Raw genomic sequence first — 23,253 nt, 5'->3', positions numbered from 1 at the left:
CTTCCAACCCGAACAATTCTGTGATCAATTTTGATTCTCTATTTCAAGTATTTTTTACTTTTAATGTAATGTACCTTTATTAAATTATATGGAGTTGGTTGATTATTCTCTCATTTCATGTGACTGACGTACACAGTAACTAGTGAATTATTGAATGCCCAGAAAGTGTATCATCTTATGGCTTGAAAAGTTTTTGGTCTGTGTAGGAATACTTCTTGACAATATACCTCTGAGTCTCATCAAGAAGCTATTACTACTATGCCTCCATTGTTGCTTTCAAAGCATCTTGCAGAAATGAGTGGGTTGCAGTCTTAAGTCTATTCAAATGCATTCTTAAAATTTGAAAGTTGGGGAGTCATTCTAGTTAGTTCAGTGGAAATTCTGTCCCAGGATAGAAGATTATATATGTAGAATATCCCAGAAGATTATTCTATGATTCTTGTTGTCCTTTAAAGTCAGTAAATATGGGTTAAAAGTTAAATCATATCAGACTGGAAAATTTGCATGTAAATTTAAGAATAGAAAATTTTGCTCTGAGTAACACTGAGCAACTGTGCTGGCTTCACCAGAACCAGATAAATTCAATAAAGCAAAGTGTAATAAAGAAGAGTTTTAAGATGTCTGTAATTTCCTCCTAGGTTCTGTATTTCTCTACTTTGCTTTTAAGCTAGTAACCAGTTTCTGTTCTGTTTAGATGATGCAAATTTGTTCTAAGTGACTAAGTGGCTTTAAAAATTGAAGAACTGACCATAAACAAAAAGAAACCAACCAACCAAAAAAAAAAAATTAAAACCTTCTTTGAACTGGTTTGGTTTGGGTTGTTTGTTTTTTTTTGCAGTTCAAAATAATAGATTTAAATCCCCTTACACAAAACAGGGCAAGGTGAGCTCAGTTTTTCAGAGTGCATCATATATTCTAGAAAGACATGCATGTTGTAACTGAAAATGTTAGTCCTTAATTAAGGTACTCTTATGAAAACAGAATTACTTGTTAATTCTCTAATTAGTGGCCTCTCAAAAGTAAGAAATGTGACTCTGAACACAACTGCTGCTGTCTACACCCACTCCAGCGTTAAAAATGTGATTGAAATAACAGAGAGTTTGGCAGATGATGCATCTCGAGTTGTGAATGCCCCCTTGGATTTTGTAAGTATAGATATTAGTATTTTGGTTAACTTCTTTCACTTTCTCATTTGGAATATTTGTTCTAGTTGGTTTTGCACATGCTGAAATTGGAGTACAGCAGCCTGTCCCACCAACTAGTAGTTATTGTATCTTGAATCGGTACTCAAGGCAGTAATGGTACCAGATTTCATATTCTGTTTACCTTGCTTTTCTCTCTGCCACAGTACTATTTTACCTTTTTGGGGGGGGGGGGAGAGGTGGGGGGGGTTTTTTGTTTGCTTGTTTTTAATGTCTAAAGCATGATTGCCTGGATTTGAGCCTATGAATGCTTATATTAATCATCTGACATGCATTCCTGTAGTTCCCAAACCTCTGGTGCTCCCTTCCACCTTTGGAATTATTCAACCATCTTCTTCTTTGACGTGTCCCACTTCCATTTCTAGCTATGTATTCCCAGCCACAACTATTTTGCTTAGTTAAGGACATTTCATAACTAAATGTATGTATGTATGTATCTCCTCTGCTATCCCTCTGCCATCCCTCTGCCTTGCAAGATTATGGGGTTGTTGAAACAGTAGATTAAAAAGACCTGATCACTTCCCTGTCTGACCTTATTACTTTCCTATTACCCTCTTTCCTCCTGTTTATTTTTTTTTCTGCTTTTCCTGATTTTAAAACTAAGGTAGGAATGGGCTATATTTTAGAAGTGTCATGCACCTTTATACCTGGAGAAACAAATATGTGATAATGTATGATCAAAATGATCAAATGATCAAAATGATCAGAATTGATCAATGTATGATCAATCATGATCAAAATAATTGGCATAATTTTGTGAACTTGTATGTTGTTTTATAGTGCTCTGTCTTATTAAAGCTTTGTAAGGCATAAATCCTTTAAGGTACTTTTGCAGATTTTTCATTTGGAGAAATGGATTAAAATAACATTTTAAAGACTGGGATTTTGAGATATCTCACTTTAAAGTGCTCAGGATTGTGAATTTTGACTTAGGCCTGGAACTGAAATTCCTGATGTTCCAAAAGGCAACACTGAATCAGAAGCAGCGTTCAAACTAGAATTTGGTAGGTTTTGTTTTATAGGCATCTTTTCTATTAATTCACAGAGAGATTCAGTGTCGCTTTCTTGGACAAATTATGGCGACATGTATTTTTTTAATTGATGCTTAATAGGTAGTAAGTACAATATCTCATAAACAGTGAGAATGTTCAGTAACTTGAAGTAGACATCCACAGATACTTAAGTATTTTCAGTTGAATTTATGTTTTTCGTATCTGGCAATTGATGTCTCTTTTTTTCCAGCCAGAGGAGTCTCTAAGTCTTCTTGGAAAAGAAGTTCTACTGCTCAGCTCCAAATTTCAGAATGAAGCTAGAATTCTGAAAAAAAGAAGTGATGGTCAGTACTTTAGAGTTCAGATTTCTGCTTGTATTTTTTTTTCCCTATACTGTTCTGTGTTTGGGGTTTTTGTAGTTTTGTTTGGGTTTTTTTTTAGTAAGTATAAGCTAAGGTAAAATACTGCATATGACTATATATGAATTTAGGCATACTTTCATACAATTAAGATTAATGTGTTATGGAGTTATGTGGCATTTTACTTTTTGGTAAGAATATAATTTTTCTCTGGAAACATTTAATAAATAGCCTTCACTATACCTCATTTACCTCCAAGCAGTGCTTTCTTTAAATGGCTGTTATTCCAGATTTTATGAATTAAAGCATTAGAGATTGTGCAGTAGACAAAGAACAAACATAATTCTAGAAGAAATTCATTCATCCAAGTTCATGTAAAAAATCATGGATTTACACAAGTATGTAGGATGATACATTTTAATCATAATAATTTTTACTTGTTTTCTCTATACAGCTGAAATACAGTAACAAAGTGAACTTTGTCTGTAGAAATGGCTTTTTGGCTCAGAATCCCTCTAAAAATTCCAGAATTTGTTTGTTTTGTTATCACTCTAAAGCAGTGAAGTCTGCACCATGGAAATTCAAAAGCATTTTCAACAGAGTTGTGTAGGAGCAGAGGCTGGCTCTAAGGGAAATTTTGGACAGAATTGGACAGGAAGTGAACGTTTCACAGAGATAAGCTGTAATTGTTAAATGGTCTTGCTTTTAATATCAGTGGTTTCACAAATATGTATATGCTTTATGTAATTCAGATGGACAGAATGCATACCTTTTTTTGTTCCTCTGCTCTACATATTTTTATTTCTAGTGAGAGGATTCCGCAAACAAATCACAAACAAATATAAGAAAAAATACTTAGGGCTCCTGGCAGCTATCACAAAAACTGAAGGACATCATACCAATTATGAGTTCCCAGTCATGGAAACATTTTAATTTATAGCCTTTTCCTAACTGTATTTCTACTAATTCAGTCTGGTAGAATTGGCCAAAAAGGATAACTTTGAATGGAAGAGCACCCATGGGAGCTTATCTGTGCATACTGCATTTATTTTGATTTCCTATTTGTAATATGCTCTGTTGGGAAAAACAAAACAAAAAAGTTCAATTAATTGAATAAGTGAATGTTTGTTTTTATCCCTATACTTAGGGTTTGTGTGGGTTGTATGGTATTTTTTTATGCATACAAAAATCACAGTTATTTCTTCCAACAGGCCTTTTATTTGGATTGAATGGGTTGAACAAAAAGGTAGAAAAGATTCAGGAAAGTGCTAGTAAAATTGTCAACCAGCTTAATGATTCCCTGGTGACACTAAGAGCATTGCCTAATGGTAAGTGAAATTTATGTTGACATTCTTCTTATTACAGAACCACCTAGTACAATTGAAATAAAATCCTGCTTATTGTTTGATTGGAGAGACCTAGCAATGAACTTATACTCATTTAGCCCTCTCCCTTACAAGGAATATTTTCTTTTTTGTTTTTTGGTAAACATTGAAACCTAACTGGATTATCACAAGATCTGTACTCTGATTCCCATTTCATACTGCCGTAAAACAGGAGGGGCTCTGATAGCCATACAATTATATTGATGTGAGAAGAGAGTGAAGTCGTAGAATGTTTAATCCCACATGGAGAGAAACTTTATAGAGTTGTGAGGTTTTGCTTTCTTTGGATAGCTTGTCTCAAAGTTGTTTATACTGCACTGTGAATCTTATCATCTACATCTAAATGTTTTCTTGTAAATGCTGACTTCATTTAACCAATTAAAATGTTCTCTCTTTCTGTGCTTTTTCCAAAACAAAAGTATTCCCTTAAAAAAAAAACAAAACAAAAAAAAAAACCACAAAAAAAGTAATTATTTTGGATAAAGGTAAGATCTACAGTTCACGGAAACTAACAGCAAGTGTCTTTGAAGTTGTGGGTAACAGGGTTTGAAATACTTTGCCAACCTTAATAACATTTTTTAAAGACAGAAAAACACTCATAAAGAGCTCCTGCCTCAGTTGTTGGGTTCTACTGTGTGTCCAGATTAGAATGCTAAATGCAAAGCTTTTTTAAATTATCTATTTTACAACTCAGGCTCTGAATTTGCACTAAAGGGTGAGATTAGTGGTAAAGTTACAATGGATATTAATTGCAGCATAAAGCTACACATGGAAAATTAAGGCATTATGAAACTCATTCTCTTTAACTCACAGCATTGTTTGGCTTCATTTTTGCTGTTACATACACTTCTAGAAATTTTGTTTCTCTTTTTATTTTAATCTGGGCAGAGATTAATGGTGGCATTGCCTTCTGTATAAGGTACTAGTGATGAAGAAGGAGCCCTGTAGACCTAAATCAGTCCTTTTGTGCCAGCTGCAGCATCTCACCACTATTCTGGGCATAGGGAGTGTAAGGGGTAGGCCAAGATTGGGATAAAATTGGCACTTATAATAGTACACCCACTATATATAAGTGATCATATCCCAGAGCAAAGGGTGTAATAGACTTCTGCACTAGTGACTCTGAACGCCAACCCTCATTCAGAGAACTTAAACACTATAAGCTTGATGTATTCATATAATCTTCCTTTTACGATAGGCAGAACCAAGTTCTCCATCACTGCATTCTGTGTCAGTATTGTATTCAGAGCTAGTAATGAAAAAAAAAAATCAACCTAGAATTCAAAACTTGGATTAATCAAGTGTTTTGATCAAGACTTGAAAATCTAAACCAATGGGCCTTAATTAAAATTGCTGAAAATTCTATTATTTATATTTGTGTGTAATCCATTTTATTATTATATATCTCTGTGTGTGTGTGTACCAGAAAAAGTAACTACATCTATAGCTATATCCACGTGTGTATCACCTGCTGGGGAACTTTTATCATTATTTTTGTTCAGGACCATAGCTGTGGCCATTTTCAAACTTAATAACTGGGCAAGAGGAGTTGCAGCAGCCTCCTGGCACTCCAGTTTCATAGAACATAAACTTTTCACTCTGTAAGCCATGGCACATTCAAGCTAAGCAAAGTTAGATCACAGTAGGTCTTGATTTCGTGCTCCCCTCACAAACTGAAAAATAAAGAAACCCCAAAACATAACTCTTACTATGAAAAGAACATAGCTGACAGCATTTCTTGTGTTTTGACTATGTTTGTAATTATGTTGTTATGAAGTTAGGCATTTATTACTCCCAAATATGTATGAAAGCCGTGATTATTTTTTTTTTTATCCTGTGAACTGTGTTTCAGCTACAAGGAAATACATGCTTGACGTGAAAAAGCTAGCTGTGTCTGCAAACACCAGTGCTGTGGTGGGTTTAAATCACTTTGGGGATTTCAGTCAAAAGCTGCTGAATACTTCTTCTGCATTGTCCAGAGTTAATGACACGTTGAGGAAAACTACTGAACTTATAACTGATTCATCAAAAGCTGGTAAGTTTGCTGCTTCATTGCTCTTCAGAAATGTCACTGCTTGCAGAAGCAGTACTAATATTCAGTTTTAATAGGCATTAAATATGAGTCTGATGGACTGAAAATTTTTTCCTAATTCAATAAAAATGTGCTAACTTTTTAAAAGACTTCTAGAGGATTCACATGGGATACCCTTAAGTAGGCATATTCCTTACTGATGCTTAAAATTGCTGAAAACAAAATGATCAGAAACAGGCCACCATGGCTAAATATTTTAGCAATCGACACTACATTTCTCTTTCAACCTGCCTCAACATTTCATTTATCTTTTGGCAGCAATCACAGCTGAAAAACAAGTCAAAGAAGTTGAAGCACAAGCAAGTCTTTTATTGAGTAGGCTGAAACCTTTGAAAATGTTAGAGGAGAACCTGAGCAGAAACTTGTCTGAAATTAAAGAGCTCATCAGCCAGGCCCGCAAACAGGCAGCATCTGTAAGTTGAGTTATCCCAGACTTAACTGGCTTCACTTTCACTTTTAGCAGGGAAGTTTTGTGACATAAAGATCCTAAAATTTACTGTCAAAGTACCTGGTTGTTCTGGGGTCACAATGAAGTCCAAGAGTGCTGACTGATACTAAAATTATACTGGCAGGGCTGTTAGAACATTTTATACTTTTCATGTCAAGTTTCTTATTGCATTCGTGAGTTTGTCTGAACAACAAGACAGTAATTTAATTACTATTCCCTTGTTTTCCCTATAAAAATAATGGAACACAATATGTCAGAAAGCAATCAGAAGAAATATTCTGGTGAGAAAGAAAAGAGGGGATGGTGCTGCCATTATTTTTGGGACAAGATGTTAATTTCTGAGATTATTTTAGAGACTGATGTGGGGTGTTCCACATATCAGTATCACTACAAATTTTTTAACAATAGTGTTGATTCCATCAATAAATTTGCCATCTACACCCTGCCATGTACATATGTTCTATGCAAGAAGCTGCCATGCATCCAGAATACTTTAAGAGAAACAATATACTTGGTTTTAAATCTCTGCTCTCCTCCTTAATGTCGTGGTTTAAACCCAGTCAGGTAGCTTGTTCACTCACTCCCAGTGAGTGGTGCCGAGCTGACAACAATCGAGGTCCGTGTCCGTCTCCCCCCCTGCCTCCCCGCACCGGGGCTCTCCCCTTCCCCGCTCCCGGAGGAACGGGGAGGAGGATCGAGAGAGTGCAACTCCTACGGGTTGAGACAAAAACAGTCCAGCAACAAATCACCACCGCTACTATCAGCTACAACAATGATAAGGGAAAATAACAAGGGAAGAGAATACGATACCACCGGCCAAGAAAATGAGTTCCACCGGGAAGCCCCTGTCCTTCCGGGTAACTCCCAGTTACCCCTCACCCCGGGCATGACGTGCTGTGGTATGGAATACCTCCCCGGCTAGCCCGGGTCAGGCGCCCCGTCTCTGCTTCCTCACAGCCTCCCCTCCTCCCTGGCAGAGCATGAGCCTCACAAAGTCCTTGGCCAAACCAAAATATCCTTGTTATCAGCTCTGTTCCCGAGCTGAAAGTCAAAACACTGCACTGCACCAGTTAACACAAAGGAAAAACATGACTGCTACTGCGGAACCCAGGACACTTAATGACAACAAAAGTGAATCAGCTGTATTATGGACCTTATTAAACTGTGAGGGGAATATGAAAATGAGTTTGCGCTCAATAATTTTTTGTATGCCTTTGGCTTTAGTATGGGAATATTATTGTAAGATTTAGGGAGGGCTTGTTTTAAAAAAAAATAAAAGGTTTTCAGTTCTTTCTGCAGATCTCCTTAATTATATGGTTATTGCTTCTCTGTCACAGTCTACTGAAGCTTAATGAAGCCACGAGTAGCATTTTTTGAAGTGTCAAATGACAGAGATTCCTAGCAGGGTAGAAAGAAGTATTGGCAAAATCCCCAATTCCATTTTTGAGTGTTTGCTCTGTTGTTTTGTAAACTTCTACTAGAGGACAGAAACTTTATATATCTGTGTCCGTACTCATACACACACCTGTGCTTTATATATTTAGTTGTTAGAGGCATATTCAAGGATGCTGATGTAGTTAAGGTTTTTCAGTTGTTAAAATGGACCATTACACTACCAAGTTCCATGCAGTTTGATGCATTTAGCTTGAGCTGATGTCCTGTCAGTAGGCTGGACAGTGTTTAAAGGAGTTACAGAATCATAGAATGCTTAGGGTTGGAAAGGACCTTAAGATCATGTAGTTCCAACCCCCCTGTCATGGGCAGGGACACCTACCACTAAACCATATCACCCAAGGCTCCATCCAACCTGGCCTTGAACACTGCTAGGGATGGAGCATTTCCCACTTCTTTGAGCAACCTGTTCCAGTTCCTCACCACCCTCACAGTGAAGAATGTCTTCCTTATATCTAACCTGGACCTCCCCTGTTTAAGTTTAAACCCATTACCCCTTGTCCTATCACTACAGCCCCTGATGAAGAGTCCCTCTCCAGCATCCTTGTAGGCTCCCTTCAGATACTGGAAGGCTGCTGTGATGCCTCCATGCAGCTTCTCTTCTCCAGGCTGAACAGCCCCAACTTTCTCGGTCTGTCTTTGTATGGGAGGTGCTCCAGTCCCCTGATCATCCTCGTGGCCCTCCTCTGGACTTGTTCCAACAGTTCCATGTCCTTTTTATGTTGAGGACACCAGAACTGCACACAATACTCCAAGTTGAGGTCTCAGGAAAGCAGAGTAGAGGGGTGGGATCACCTCCTTCGACCTGCTGGTCACGCTCCTTTTGATGCAGCCCAGGATACGGTTGGCTTTCTGGGCTGTGAGCTCACATTGCTGGCTCATGTTCATTTTCTTATCAACCAACATCCCCAAGTCCATCTACACAGGGCTGCTCTGAATCTCTTCTCTGCCCAACCTGTAGCTGTGCCTGGGATTGTTCTGAGTTACTGGCATCATAACAGGAATCTGAATATGTCTACTTAATATTTTAAAAGTTTAACTTGTAATATATTCACAAATGTGTTTTGTGAATAATCATGTAAGCTGTGTTGTAAAACTTTGAAATAACCAGAATTATTGCAGACTGTCTGCCTTTTAAATTTTTGTTTTTTACTCTCAACATAGAGTAATTGTTGTCAGGTTGGTTTTGTAATTTTTTTCCTTTCAGATTTTGAATTTCAGTATCTTTATTTTCTGATACTATTACAGTGGCCTTTTCTGATACATGGGCTTCTGACCCAAGTTTTGTTGTTATATTCTGAGGTATTTGAATAGTTTAATTTACTGTCTTTTAATATTCTAATTGAATGAGTGAATTATGACAGATTTCATTCTTTTCTATTTGTGAATCACTTTGTCAAGTGGTACCAAGGATATTGCTAAGATCAGGTAGCAATACTTATATTGCATGAAAGTATCTCAGCAAAAGGCTTGCATTTGTTGGTAGAAGCTAAGTACGTATTCCAGAATATATGGGCTGTGTACACTGAGACTTGATTAGATTCCATTTCCCTCTGCCCCCTTCCAGATTAAAGTTGCAGTATCAGCAGACAGAGATTGCATTCGTGCCTACCAACCCCAGATTTCATCTACGAATTACAATACCTTAACGCTCAATGTGAAAACTGCTGAACCGGATAACCTCCTTTTCTACCTGGGTAGCAATGGAAAGGTAAGTTTCTGGCATACATTTACTGGAGGTGATGGTAGTCAAGTATTTTACATCACCATATATCTTTTCCTACTTGACTTCAAACTAAGTATCAAAGTGAGGCCCTTTGAAGACAAATGTGTTCACTAGGGGTTGAAACATTTTTGTGCCTTAAATGATTCCAGAGATCCTCAAAGACAGAGGATAAAAGCACTGCTTCCTTAGCATTGCCTCTCAGCCATGCTGTGAAACTCCCGCTTCCTATTTCCGTGCTGTGCATTAACCTCATGGAGTGTAACACAATATATGATCCTTTCATTTAGCGTGTTGGAGTATATGAAGCAATTTGCTTGGTATCAGAAAGTACTTGAATTTGGCCCTCATGATCAAGGTGCATCCACCAACTTCAACATTGACTTCCTCCATTCCCTCTGTAATCCTATTAAATGCGCAGCAGATAGCTCCTTGTGGCATGCTATCATGTGACTGTACTGTTTTACGGACCGGTAGGTCACTTCACATGCACTTAAAAGGGCACATTTTTATATGTCTATGTGTGTGTGTGTACATCTCATGTTTGTATATAACTAGAAAGAAAACATTCACCTTGTGTGTAAGCTGAGGGTTTTTTTTGTTTTGTTAAAAGTTAGAATGAGTTAAGACTTACTGGGCCTGATTTTGTTAAAAGTCAGCTCCTGTAATATGGGATTTAAATATATGAACCTGGAAAGACTTTTTCAATATTACATGTTAAAATACACATTTGATGCTATATATTAGAATAAGGCCTGCTGTTTTTCAGGCAGACTTCCTTGCAGTGGAGATGCGACGTGGTAAAGTAGCTCTTCTTTGGGATTTGGGCTCTGGATCAACAAGAGTAGAATACCCTGATTTTCAAATTGACAACAACAAATGGCACAGGATACATGCAACCAGGTAACTAAAATGAGAATGGCATAAATGTTGAACACAAACCATCTTCTGAGTTTTTCAGTGACAAGGTTTTTCTTGTCCTTAAAAAATGAAGCCAATAGCATGTGTATTCATTAGTATTTTTACTTGGCAGGTTTGGAAAAACAGGTACACTTAGCATAGAGGAAATGAACTCCAATCAGAAGCCTTCATCTAAATCTGCAACCTCTCCGGGGACAGCCAGCATACTGGATGTTAACAAATCAACCCTAATGTTTATTGGAGGACTTGGAGGGCAAATCAAGGTTAAATTTTAATGTCAGCATTCTGTAAAATGATTTTAACATGTTTGAGATATACTTTTGACTTAGAAATAGTTGCATGAATAGGTTACTTCATGCCAGGTACTCTGAACATAAAGCAAAGATTCTATAAGGATGTTCTAGTATTCTGAAGTTAATTTTGCCTGAAAACTTGCTGCACAGAGTGTTAACCAAGGTTGTGTATGCATGCATGATGCATGGACATTACACAATGAATTAGTTTCTAATTTCCTTTTTTCTGTGGCTTCTTTCAGTTTGCCATTGTTATTCATGCCATAAGACATGGAAGTCAGTCAAGGACATAGTTATTTTATTTTTTTACTTGCTGCAAAATTGATTTTTTATGATGTAAGCCATAATTGTTAATAGTTATGCTAAAACTTATTGTTCCTTGATTATGATTTGTATCTAACAAAATTAGAGGTCAAGGAAAACAACAAGCAAAAATTTGGCTGCATAATTTTCAGAGTAATTAACATTAACTGTATTCATGATGTATTTCTTGTCTTTTAGAAATCGCCTGCAGTTAAGGTGACTCATTTTAAAGGGTGCATGGGAGAGGCATCTTTGAATGGCAGATCTATTGGTCTTTGGAACTACATGGAAAAAGAGGGCAAGTGCAATGGCTGTTTTGGAAGGTATTTTGTCTCACTCCTCTTTTTTTTGTAACAGACTGAGTAATTTACATATGTAATATGTATTTCTGTGTTAGGTAAAAATAATGAGCTTGGCCAAATTGCAGTTTTTTACTGGTGATTAACTAGCACTGAATGTGCCAGTGGTGTCAAATAATTTCATTGTATGGGATTTTATCACTTACTAATTACTTTCTCAGAAGAATTCTACTGCTGTGGTCTATTTTGTGCATTGAGAGTAGGGACTGCTTGTGAACCAGACTATTTCAGAATGTTTGCTTTCCAGTAATTTCCAGCAAGATAGATTTATCCTCTCCTAGGATAAAAATACAGTGTAAAGCATTCTTATTAAAACAATCCATAGCAAAACTGTAGCCACTGAGCTTACTACCCTTCTTGTAACTAATTGCAGACTGCACTATTTTTTTGGTTTAAGGAATTGAAAAGAAATAGATTTGACCATATTCTCTTTTGCAGAATGTTTCATTTAGAAACAGCAGAGGGTGCTGCTTGATTGTATGAGAATTTTTTTACAAGTACTATGTTGCAGGAAAAGGGGCTAATAGGACATTATTGTAAGTGGAGTTACACAAATAAATGGATGACATGTATTAATTAAGAGGGTGTATGTTGTAACAATTATGTTTTCCCTTAAGAAATGTGTTTTTTTTTTCATACATCAGGGAAAAATATTTTTTTATCTTGTATGCATCCTTCCTTATGGTTAAATTGTGTATTGTGAGACTCTATAATGAAAACAGCCTTTGGCTGGAATCCTTTAGTTATTCATAACATCAAGATTTTAGTCTTTTTCTACACTTTCTAGTCATACTGCCTGGGGGCTGCACCAACTGATCTAACTTTTCGTATGTTTTATATAAAAATGACTGGAAAAACAGAAATCTTCAGCTAACATTTTTAATTGTGTTTTTTACTTTCATAGCCCACAGGATGAGGACACTTCATTCCATTTTGATGGCAGTGGATACTCAGTTGTGGAGAAGGCACTCCGCTCAACAGTGACTCAGATAATAATATTTTTCAGTACCTTTTCACCTAGTGGGCTTCTTCTATATCTTGCTTCAAATGGCACTGTAAGAAAATGGATCGGATTCTTAAGCTGTCAAAGCCTGTTTAGATAACTTGATGGTTTCTTGCTGTCTTTGTTATTTTTCAATTTATGTGTGTTAAACCAAGTTATTATCTTTCTATAGGTTATTACATGTGATTGACATCATAAGACATAAAAGTAAAGACAGGAACCCTAGAGATGGCTCTCTAGACAAAATTAAGCAATAAAAAGAATTATCTGTGATTTGTTTTAATCCTAGACTAAAATTAATGATTATTTAACTAAAAGAAACAGTAGGAAAAACAAACTAGTTTTGTTTAATTGAAGGAACCTTTTCAGAATGTAAAATCTTTTGGAACTGAGCTTGTAGAAGGACAACATAATGTTGAGTAGGCATATTGGATTAAATCCATAGGGTGGGAATTCAGTAAACTGAAATAAATGAAATAAAACTCCCAGCAACAATAGGATAACCTAGACCCATCTCAACACCTTCACCATCATGTTATGCAGTTTAGCTGGTAGTTTTCTTTTCCTGAAGGAGGACAAATCTTTGTTTAGATACAGATTGTTTCAGTCCATTCATTATTCATTTGCTTTGTTATGTACTCACTGCCTGTGATGTCTGACTTAAGTTTTACAATGCAGAGGGTGCACTTTTAATACAATTCAGAAAGTCTTTTTACTTGCTTCTTGCTGAGCGAACATTGTAGTGATTGATCACTATGCTAACAGTCAAATGAAATTACTGTCAACTTCATCCAAAAAAAAGGCAGATATGACCTTTTACATTTAAACCTTGCTCTGCTGAATAATCAAGCCTCATGATGCATATAAGTACAAATACAACAAAACAAAAAGACATCCTTGTGAGGTATACATAAAATAATTTCCCTAAACATAGTGAAGATAAGTATCTTGGGCCTAACAAATAGTCTAGGCACCAAAGTTCCCAAACGTTTTTCACACAGTGGCCCTAACCTGCCAAGAATGCATCCTTTTGGAAGATTTTATTTCCAGGAATTTAATCTGTTTGGTTTTTGTCATTGGTTTGTTTGTTTCCCTCACAGAGAGATTTCTTGTCCCTTGAGCTTGTTGATGGCAAAGTGAGACTAACTGTTGATCTAGGTTCAGGACCTCTTGCTCTGACAACAGAAAATCGTTACAACAATGGAACATGGTACAAAATTTCATTCAGTCGGAACAAGAAACAAGGTAGGCTGCATTCTAAAAGAAACACATGTCTGCACATTTACAAATATCTAAGATATCTGCAGGGAACATCACTGCAACCAAATTTGTTCACTTCCAATGCAGTTTCTTTAGCAATCACACTTATGTTACTTTGCTTTATGAAGGACAGCTGTGCAAATCTTGTGCTTGGTTTGGCACATTTCATAAAGAGCAAGCAATGCAGAAGCTGCCAGACAAAAATATATCAATATTCTTATTGAAAGAACTTTGTCCAAGTCTGTATATGAAGGATCATAATTTTTTATTCTGTGCTTTAATAGTACCTAGTACAGCAGTATTTTGGGACTCATGTTTGGGAAGTAATGCATACAGTACAAATAATACATGTGCCGTGGTTTAAGCCCAGACGATAACTCAGAACCATGCAGCCACTCACTCACTGCCCCCTTTCCCTTCTCCCCCTCTGTGCAGGATGAGGAAAAGAATCAAAAGAATGTAAACCCCATGGGTTGAGATGAGAACAGTCCAATAACTAAAGTATAATATAAAACTGCTACTACTACTACTAATAATAATGATAATGGTAATAACAAGGGGAGAGAATATAAAACTATAAAAAGGAAAGATAAAAAAAACAAAGCAATACACACAAGTGATGCACAATACAACTGCTCACCACCTGCTGACTGACACCCATCCCGACCCCAGCAGCGATCTGGGCCTTCCAAGTAACTCCCCCCAGTTTATACACTGGGCAGACGTGCTGTGGTCTGGAATACCCCTTTGGCTAGTCTGAGTCAGGTGTCCTGTCCCTGCTTCGTCCCAGCTTCCCGTGCCCCTCCTCACTGGCAGAGCATGCGACTGAAAAGTCCTTGATCGGAGTAAGCATTACTTAGCAACAACTAAAACATCGTGTTATCAGCATTGTTCTCAGACTAAAGCTGAAACACAGCACTGCACTAGCTACTAGGAAGGAGAAAATTAACTGTTACAGCTGAACCCAGGACATGTTAGTATCTATAACATTATTCTTGTGTATATTTTTTTTCTGTAGACTTTCCCAGATTTGATTTTGGCAGAGAAAATGAATGAGATTAACAGAATAGCTGGAAGTACAACAAACTATTCATTCTAAAAATAAGAAGATTGTCTGTACATGTTTTAGTCAATGAATACATTTTCCCTTATTAGAGACAGGATTGCCAAAGTGAAAAAATGTGTGTTTGTGTCCTTCTCCAGATCTTTGCTCTCTTTTATTTGCAGGAATTTTGGCAGTCATGGATGCATATAACCTTAATTATAAAGAAACCGAGCAAGGAGAATCTCCTGGGGTTGCCTCAGACCTGAACCGCTCTGATAAGGACCCAATCTTCATTGGTGGGCTGCCAAGATCAAGGATTGTGAGGTAAAATGTTCTCTTGCTTTCCCCCCTTTGCTAAGACTCCTGTCAGTAGAGGAAAAGACTTCAATAAATTCTTCTATCTCCGCGGAAATTAGTGAAAATCAGTAACGTCTGAAGTTTTGCTAATGTCCATGTATACCACATGTATACCACCACATTATCTGTCCTTTGCCTTCAAACTTTAATACAGTGTTTTTTGCTGGTAGGTCTGACAATATAGTTCAGCACAGAAACAAGCTTCTAGTTTTCCCCTCTGTGGGTGATTTCCACAACAGCAGCCACTACTTTTTGTGTCAGACTGCAGCAAGCATTCTGCTCTGCTGCCTGGAACGATGCTCCTTTGATGTCTACCTGTGTAAGCCTTGTGTTTTCCAGATGGCATTTATGGGCAAAACTGCAGTTTGGGGTAAAAATTCTACTTCAGAAAGGAGTGTTGTAATTCAGTTTTGAAACTTGGAAAAGAGGAGAAATAATTGTGAACAGATAAGAAAAATACATTACAAATATATATTTTATTAGCATGTCTTTTGTTTATACTTTCTTCTATTGCACATCCCTGCTGAACTTGTAAAATCACATTTCTTCTACTGGCTTCACTTTGCAAGGAAAAACATGGCAAAAGAAATCTAATTAAGCTGTCTGCATGCTTTTGACAATAAGGTAAATTCCAGGACAAAATTAGTCTCTGTGCAGTTATTGCAGAGGTGCAGACTTGTTAATCCTAGGTGGCATACCAGCCATAAAGGGGCTATGGTCGGATAGCTTTAGATTTCTCTGAATTAAACCTTGACCCAAATTAGACATCCTCCAGATTTAAGAAATGCAAAAGAATTACTAGGTAGCAGAGAGCTACGGTTACCCTCTCACACAACAGACATTACATTTCAGCTGAATATTCATCTTAAAGTTACGGAAAATGACCTGGCCTGGCAACACAGCACTACACACTTCTATATATTTCCATCTGGGGACAGTGTTAGGTGACTCTTTTTAAGATCAGAATTAATATCTGCTAATAGTAAACCCCAACTTACCTCTGTTTCCACCTAAACTGGGTTGACTACATTCTTCCAAATAGGTCTGTCTTTTTCTTATTGAAGAGACCTTAATCTTTTCTCCCAGGAGATTCCAAATACTACTCCTTGGAAAAAACATCATGTTCTGTGTTTCAGGAAAGGTCTTAATAGTAGAAGGTATGTAGGATGCATCAAGAATCTGGAAATATCCCGTTCAACCTTTGACTTGCTTAGAAATTCATATGGAGTGAGGAAAGGCTGTGTATTGGAGGTACGAGACTTTATGTTTTGTGATTTGATCTTTATTGTTACTGAACAATGAATAGTGATGCTTATAGTGATGAATCTAGGGATTTTAAGATAATCTGATCTCTGCTTGAATTTTTTTGTTCTTCTTCCAAAGTCAGAGGACAAAGTAATTATTTCTCTTCCTCATAAAATAGCCTATTCGTACTGTGAGCATCTTGAACAATGGATATATTGAGTTGGTGCCTAAGTCCTTAAGCCCAGAATCAGAACTGATGGCAACTTTTGCTACAAAGAACAGCAGTGGCGTCATACTTGCTGGACTCAGCAGGGGACTGGAAAAGCGACGACGTAGGCAAGCACATTTGGCAAGTACTGAAAGATTTTTTTTTTGCCATTTTTATTTTGCAATATTATCAGGTTTTTATGGCTGTAACTTGCAAAGAATAAGAAAGAAAAAAATATTTGGCTTAGGAAGGTCCAAATACAGAGTCAAGGTTAGGGAACAGAGGATGTTCATTGTAGCAGAGGAGAGGTGAAGGATCAGTTGAGACCTGGTATGGTTACTAGGTCCTAGAATGCTTTTGCAACAAGGAGGAAAACTGCACATGAAATACAGAGAAGTTACTTTCTGCTTCTGTTAGTCAGAAGTAGTTAATGAAGGATTTGAGATAAACAGCTATCTCATATCTTGTGGGCTGTTTTGGAGTTCCTGGAATGCAAGGACAGCATCTTAGCAGGAATACCTGCCCCTTTCTTACTCTCTAAGAGGATGAGTAGGGTGGTGGACCAAAGAAACTCCCAGCTCTCAGGTTTTCAGTTAGAAGGCTTTGCAGCCTAAGAGTTACCAGTACAATGCCTTCTAGTCTTTGAGTTTCATTAAAAAGTTTGTTTACAACAAAGTTGGAGGTAATTCTTTTCCAAAGTATGTTCCATTTATACACTGAATGAGTGACAGGAAATTGAACTATAGTTAAAAACTAATCTTCTGATTAAATCTACAGCCCTTCTTTTCCATCATGCTGATGGATGGTCATCTTGTAGTGCATGTTAATGCTGGTGATAGAGCAAGTACTAGGAAAGTAGTTCTTCAGTCTGCTCATGGAACATACAGTGATGGACAAGAACACTCTGTCATCCTAATCCGGAATAAGAGGTATATGTGACTGCCAAGAGTACTAGCTGTTTAATTGTTATATGCTGTTGTCAGTTCACTGTGCTGTCTGAGGAACTGCCTTTGCTAACTTGTTATGTGGAATAATCAGGGCTGTGTTTTTATGCTGTTAATGCAGGTGTTCTGATTTACATGGTAATTGTATACAGCATACAGCCACTGATGAAGTTGTAGTTAAAAGCTCTCAGAATCTCTAGACAGCTTGGGCCACTTGTGTAATATACACTAAATAGCATCAGAAAAAATATAACTATCAAAATAATTTTGAGAGACACCTATCAAAATAATTTAGAAAGAAATTTGAAAAACTCTAAGGGTTAAAAACCGTGTAAAGAGGAAGGTCTTTTAGTTTGAAGACATTAAAAGTATTATCAAAGTAATGGAATCTCTTTCTTAGAGCAGGACATTTTTTATGCTGAAAGGAATGCTTTTTCATTTGAAAACGCATGTCTAGAGCCCTTGTTCAATGTCTTTTCCTGCTTTATCTTTTTCAGGATCATAACTGTACAGGTGGATGAAAGTAACCCTGCAGAACTGAGGCTTGGTGGATCAGCAGAAATGACACCCATTAATATTTCCAACTTCTATGCTGGTGGCATTCCAGCAGGAGAGGGCATCTTAGGTCTAAAAATGGCTGGCTCCTTTTATGGCTGTATCAGCAATATCATTTTTAACAAGGAGTAAGTCAGAGGGGTAACTGCCCTGATTTTCAAAGCATCGTATAGTAATTATTCATTGTAGTTTTTAATTTCTTGCATGACATCCATTTGCCTGGTTTTTAACCTAAGACAAGCATTGGGTATTGTAACAGGCAGAAAATGGATATTACCAGCTACATACATATCCAAATAGCATTAAAAATGTCTTTAATGCGTATAGACACAGCACAAAATGTAAATGTCTCCATGATAGTTTCATCTGCATTTACAGACAGAATAGTTTTCCAAGAAAGTTGTCTATTAATATTGTTCTGTAGATGGATTATTTGCCAATTCTCATTCTTTTTGTTCCAGTATGCCAGTTCTTTCCCTTTCTCCCATGACTAGTTAAAGACCCTGTGAAATACCCTCCCTGTACTTGGGAAATGTAGGGAGTTTGAATTTCACCTCTTAAAATGTAGGGTTTTTTAAAATACAGGCTTTTGTATTTCACCACTTCCATGAAGTATGAACATGTGGATATGGACAGCTGCTTTTTGTCAGAGAAGCCTAAACCAGCCATACCAGGAGACATTGAAATTCAGCCTGAACTTCGAGCTTTGCCAGTTCCCCTGAGGCCTCTTACAGACACAAAAAAAGTATGTATTACAGCAAAGCTTTATTACTTCTTCTAGGAAAGTATTCAACAACAAGATGTGTTTTAGCTTTGTGGAGAATTTTCAAAGTATGGACAGTGTATATTTATTTCTTCTGTGGTATGGCACGGTTCAAGTAATGTGAATTTGAAATTATTATTTCTCATAGAAACACTGTGATAGAAACCTTTGCAACAGACTGATGACGTTTTGGAAGGGAAATGTAGTTAGGTTTGTCATTGTTCAGGCAGCAACACTAAAAAAGAAAAGGAAAAGAGGAGTGATAGTTCTCCAGCAGAAAGACTTGGAAGCAATTATTGAATCTCATGATCTCATGTGTTCCTACCAAAGTGGCTCTGTGCTGAGTTTTGTATTAGTTGTGCAGTTCAGCATTCACGTTTTCCTGGTCACACATGCTTTGTGTCAAAAGAGGAGGTAGAAACCATTCCAGAGACACACAGTGTCTGAATGCAGCTTGCATGGGACCTGTTTCCTCTCCCACAGACCCTGTTCCCAGGAGAGATGGAAACATTACTTCTCTCCTTCTGCAGCTGCACATCTTTATAATGAAGTGTTTCCAAAGCATCCTGAAATAATTTTTTCTGTGGCAACAGAAAGCAGGATTTTATACATTTCATACAACTGTGGCTATAAAAAGAACTAAGTTGTCCTTCTTACAGCTAAAGTATAGCTTTGGCTCATGCTCTGTTACTCAGCTCTCCATCTTCCAAATCATAACAAAAATGTGCATCTTCACTAAATGGAAAAATATTTCTACTGAGTCCATGAGATTTTCACTCTGAAATTGTACTCTGTCTTCCGTCATTTGTGATCAAAAGGGCTATCAGTTGAGACAAATGGTGAATGAATACTTCTCAAACTGCAAATATTTCTCAAAAAAAGACAAGTGCTGTCCCTGAGGCATAGCTTAATCATTAGGACTAGTTCTTTTTGAGCCTAAAGACAGCTCAGAATGATTGGAGTTTAGCTAATTGATGTTGCTATGTACTTTGTAGTTATCATGTGGCTCAGTTTTGTTCCTTACAAAGCTCTGCCATTCAGCACTTGCTGGTCAGCACCTGATACTATCATTCTTAATAAAATCCTTTCATTAGCAGGTTGTTTGTGCAAAAGATGAGTTACCTAATCATGTTCAAGGTGCCCATCAGTTTGGACTTGCCAAAGGCAGCCATATGACACTACTCTTCAATCAGTCTATTGTCAGGAAGAAGTGAGTATATCCTGAAACATCCATGCACACAGTGTACTACTTTACATTGAGTTACAAGAAGTGCAGTGATGATTTTCATGAATGATCACTGCATTACCAGCTTTAAATTTGGCCCTCACTTGAAGTTTCTTTGGATTCCTCATTGTAGAAGGCATCACAACAACTGCAGTGTAATTAATGTCTTTCCCAGATTTGGTCATGAGTTTAATTCATGGTCAAAGTTTTGCATTTTTTCCCCCCTCAGACTTAAAAGCCCCGCTGTACCACCTTCTGTAAGTATTTTTCCACATACAATGCTCAGCTGGTCCCTGCTCTTGTGACTGATACAGATAACAACTCACCCTCTGCTCACCAGGTTTTCTGCAATTGCACCTTCCATGTCTGCTTTACTCCCCAGGTCATTGAAGGAGATGACTGCTGAGACTAATTCTGTTGAGACTTAATAGGCAATAGCCCCTCTGCCACTCGTACTTGTTTGAGAGACTTCCAACAAGGTCCCCAAAACACAGCCTGCATATGCTTTTTTCAACTCAGAAAGCCTCTGCAGGCACTGAGAAAAGAGGGTTTTTTCCCTTCTAGCTCTTATGTTCTAATTACTGAACATAAGGACATTGCAGAGAATTGATGCTATGGAGTCTGAACCTAGTGTCTCCATAATAAATGGCTTAATCAACTCCTCTACCTTTTAAGCTGCCTCCTGTTCTCAGTCTGCCCATTATATCCCAGCAAGCCTGGGTAATAGTAATGGATGCCATCCCATTATCCTGGAATTGGTTCCTTTCTTGGGGCAATATGCAAGCCTGCAGTCACAAACAGTTGAGCCTGTCCCCCTTAAAGCCCAGCTTACTCTGGCAAGCACTTTTTCTGTCTCTGACAGGTACAGCACTGATTTCTATTATGAAATACATTATGGGTCATACTTACTTAGAATCAATGCAAATTCTACTTTTCTGACCTTTGTAATGATAAATTTTTTTTTAGGTTGTTCTCTGCCTGGAGAAAAGCTTTGTATCAGTGCAGAAGAAATACTTTCAGTAACATTTAATTTTTATTGTTTAGACTTTCTGTCCAGCTGAATCTCAGAGGCTTTGCCTCCAGTGGCCTGATTTACTACATGGCTCACCAGAACCAAGCTGATTATGCAGCCCTACAGCTTCATGGGGGACAGCTCTATTTCTCGTTTGATCTAGGCAAAGGAAAAGCAGTAGCGTTTCACCCTGCTGTTATCAGTGATGGAAAATGGCATACGGTAGGTAGTCACTAATCTGGTACTCCATTTCCTCTTCCCTGGAGCTGTTGGGATGGTTTCTTTCTGCCTTTCCTTATGCTTTCTGTTTTGCAACAGCAAACAGGTTTTAACACAGTCATGAAACCATTCAGATGACTTGTGTTTGAATGTAATTATTTCCTTTTTAAATTCTCATTGATTTTGCATCAATTTCAGCATCCAACTATCATAAAGTATCTCAGGTTATTTAGAAATCAACTGTGTAATAACAGTCATCTTCAGCAGAGAAGAACCCAACACAGAGGTCTAGAAATTCTGACTTTTTCCATGCAGGGAGCTTTCCGTGTGCTATGCTACCAAAGACCTGCAACTGTGTGAGAGGGTGAAAGAGATTTATGGGTGCAGAGTTTCTCCTTTCTCCCACATACTGCTTAATACATGACCATGTCATAGCAGCTAGTACTAGCAGGGAAGCACTTTTTCTTTTCCTTTGTTGGTGCAACATGGAAAAGGTAGGCATTTGGAATTTGAAGGCTGGATGGGGAGTACTTGGCATAAGACAAGTTTGAGGAGAAATTATGGCTACAGCTTTCAGGTGTCACATAGCATTCAGGGCCTCCTGTACAAAGACTCTGTATCAGCCTCTGTTGGCCCAGTTGCTCAGAGCAGCTCACCTGCTGCTGTCTCTGGCTTGCGTTGTGAAAAATAACTGATGTCTGCATGAATTTTAAAAGCAGTTCTGACCACATTACTCTTCTTTAAGGCAGGTGAGGATGCTAAGCTTGCCTTCCCTTGTCCATATCTGAAGCCTTAACTCTAGGAATTGGCTTCTGTGGGACAAAGTGATTGACACAAAGCTACCATCTCTCTTAGGTGCCTAAAGAATCAGCATAGTGGTTTTTTGCATTTTGTATATAATCAGCAGAAGAAAAAGCAGCAAAAACTAACATAAAGAAAACAGATGTGAACTTCTGTCAGAGAGCGATATCACAGTTAAGCTCTGCTGCCTTTCCTGAAGAAAAGTATGCGCCGGGATTTACAGCTGCATGTTTAAAATAAAATATACTCGTGTAAAACTCACACTATCAGCTTTTTAAGAGATGAACAGATTCCATAAAAGAGCTGACCTACCTTTACTACCCAGGACATAAAAGCATGAGATTGAACCTTTTTTTTGAGATTAAGACTGAGTCACACAGCTTCACAGCTGGGGGTGATTATTGCAATAGTTCCACAGTCAATTTAAGATAGTATGCATTGCTGCTGAAAGAAGCTCTTCTTTCTGTTCTCTGCCATCTGCTTCTATCACCCTGCTTGTGCTACTTTATCCCCGGTCATGGTTTAAACCCTAGCCAGCCCCCTTACCAGTGAAAACATTCGTGAAATCTCATGTTGAATCTGGTCAGGATTCTGAATGGGGCTAAAAGTAGCCAGTGAAGAATAAATGGCTAGCTGACTTAAAATAAAGACCCTCATCTGCATGTGAGTAATCCTTTTAGTGTAAGGTAGGCATAGGGGCATGAAAGAAGGTGGGACAAAACCGGAAAGCTTGTTGGTCATAGCAAATTAAGCACTGCCCATCATAAAATTACAGCATAAGAGTGTGTGCTTCAGAGAGGCGAGATGGCTTCGCTGGTGGGCAGCATAATTGTAGAAGACCAGCACAGTACTTCCCTCTTCAAACTCATGTACTCATATCCTAAGGAAATAAACTAGTGGCTTTAAATAATGTTTGTTAAAACACTGAAAAAACTTATGCAGGACAACATGCAATTGTTGTCAGCCCTCGGGGAGGCAAGGAAGCAATTCAGCTGCTCAGTTGAATTCTGAAACGGCCTCAGCCTCACCAAGAATTTCAAGAGGATGCCTTAGTACAGCATGTCAAGGAAATCTAAGCATTAAAAAT

The 23,253-nt window shown here is 37.7% G+C and overlaps 1 protein-coding gene across 1 annotated transcript in view; it reads left to right on the top strand.

The window, feature by feature from the left end:
• The window catches only part of LAMA1 (laminin subunit alpha 1), a 101,924-nt gene that overhangs the window by 72,810 nt on the left and 5,861 nt on the right, over nt 1-23,253 (top strand). Inside the window, exons 40-58 of the mRNA XM_062632959.1 lie at nt 1,007-1,145; nt 2,445-2,538; nt 3,765-3,881; nt 5,791-5,973; nt 6,289-6,443; nt 9,498-9,641; nt 10,423-10,556; nt 10,687-10,837; nt 11,369-11,493; nt 12,434-12,584; nt 13,633-13,777; nt 15,020-15,161; nt 16,331-16,445; nt 16,618-16,788; nt 17,425-17,576; nt 18,089-18,274; nt 18,732-18,891; nt 20,007-20,119; nt 21,179-21,368. Coding sequence (XP_062488943.1) covers nt 1,007-1,145; nt 2,445-2,538; nt 3,765-3,881; nt 5,791-5,973; nt 6,289-6,443; nt 9,498-9,641; nt 10,423-10,556; nt 10,687-10,837; nt 11,369-11,493; nt 12,434-12,584; nt 13,633-13,777; nt 15,020-15,161; nt 16,331-16,445; nt 16,618-16,788; nt 17,425-17,576; nt 18,089-18,274; nt 18,732-18,891; nt 20,007-20,119; nt 21,179-21,368 — 2,767 coding nt within the window. The remainder of the gene's footprint in view (nt 1-1,006; nt 1,146-2,444; nt 2,539-3,764; nt 3,882-5,790; nt 5,974-6,288; nt 6,444-9,497; nt 9,642-10,422; nt 10,557-10,686; nt 10,838-11,368; nt 11,494-12,433; nt 12,585-13,632; nt 13,778-15,019; nt 15,162-16,330; nt 16,446-16,617; nt 16,789-17,424; nt 17,577-18,088; nt 18,275-18,731; nt 18,892-20,006; nt 20,120-21,178; nt 21,369-23,253) is intronic.

This window comes from Pezoporus occidentalis, unplaced genomic scaffold, assembly GCF_034315485.1.
Source record: "Pezoporus occidentalis ecotype Australia unplaced genomic scaffold, CSIRO_AGI_Poc_V1 ctg4, whole genome shotgun sequence".
In the NCBI taxonomy this organism is placed as follows: Eukaryota; Metazoa; Chordata; class Aves; order Psittaciformes; family Psittacidae; genus Pezoporus; species Pezoporus occidentalis.
The sequence above is the reverse complement of the archived record's forward strand: the minus strand, read 5'-3'. Positions and strand labels throughout refer to the sequence as shown.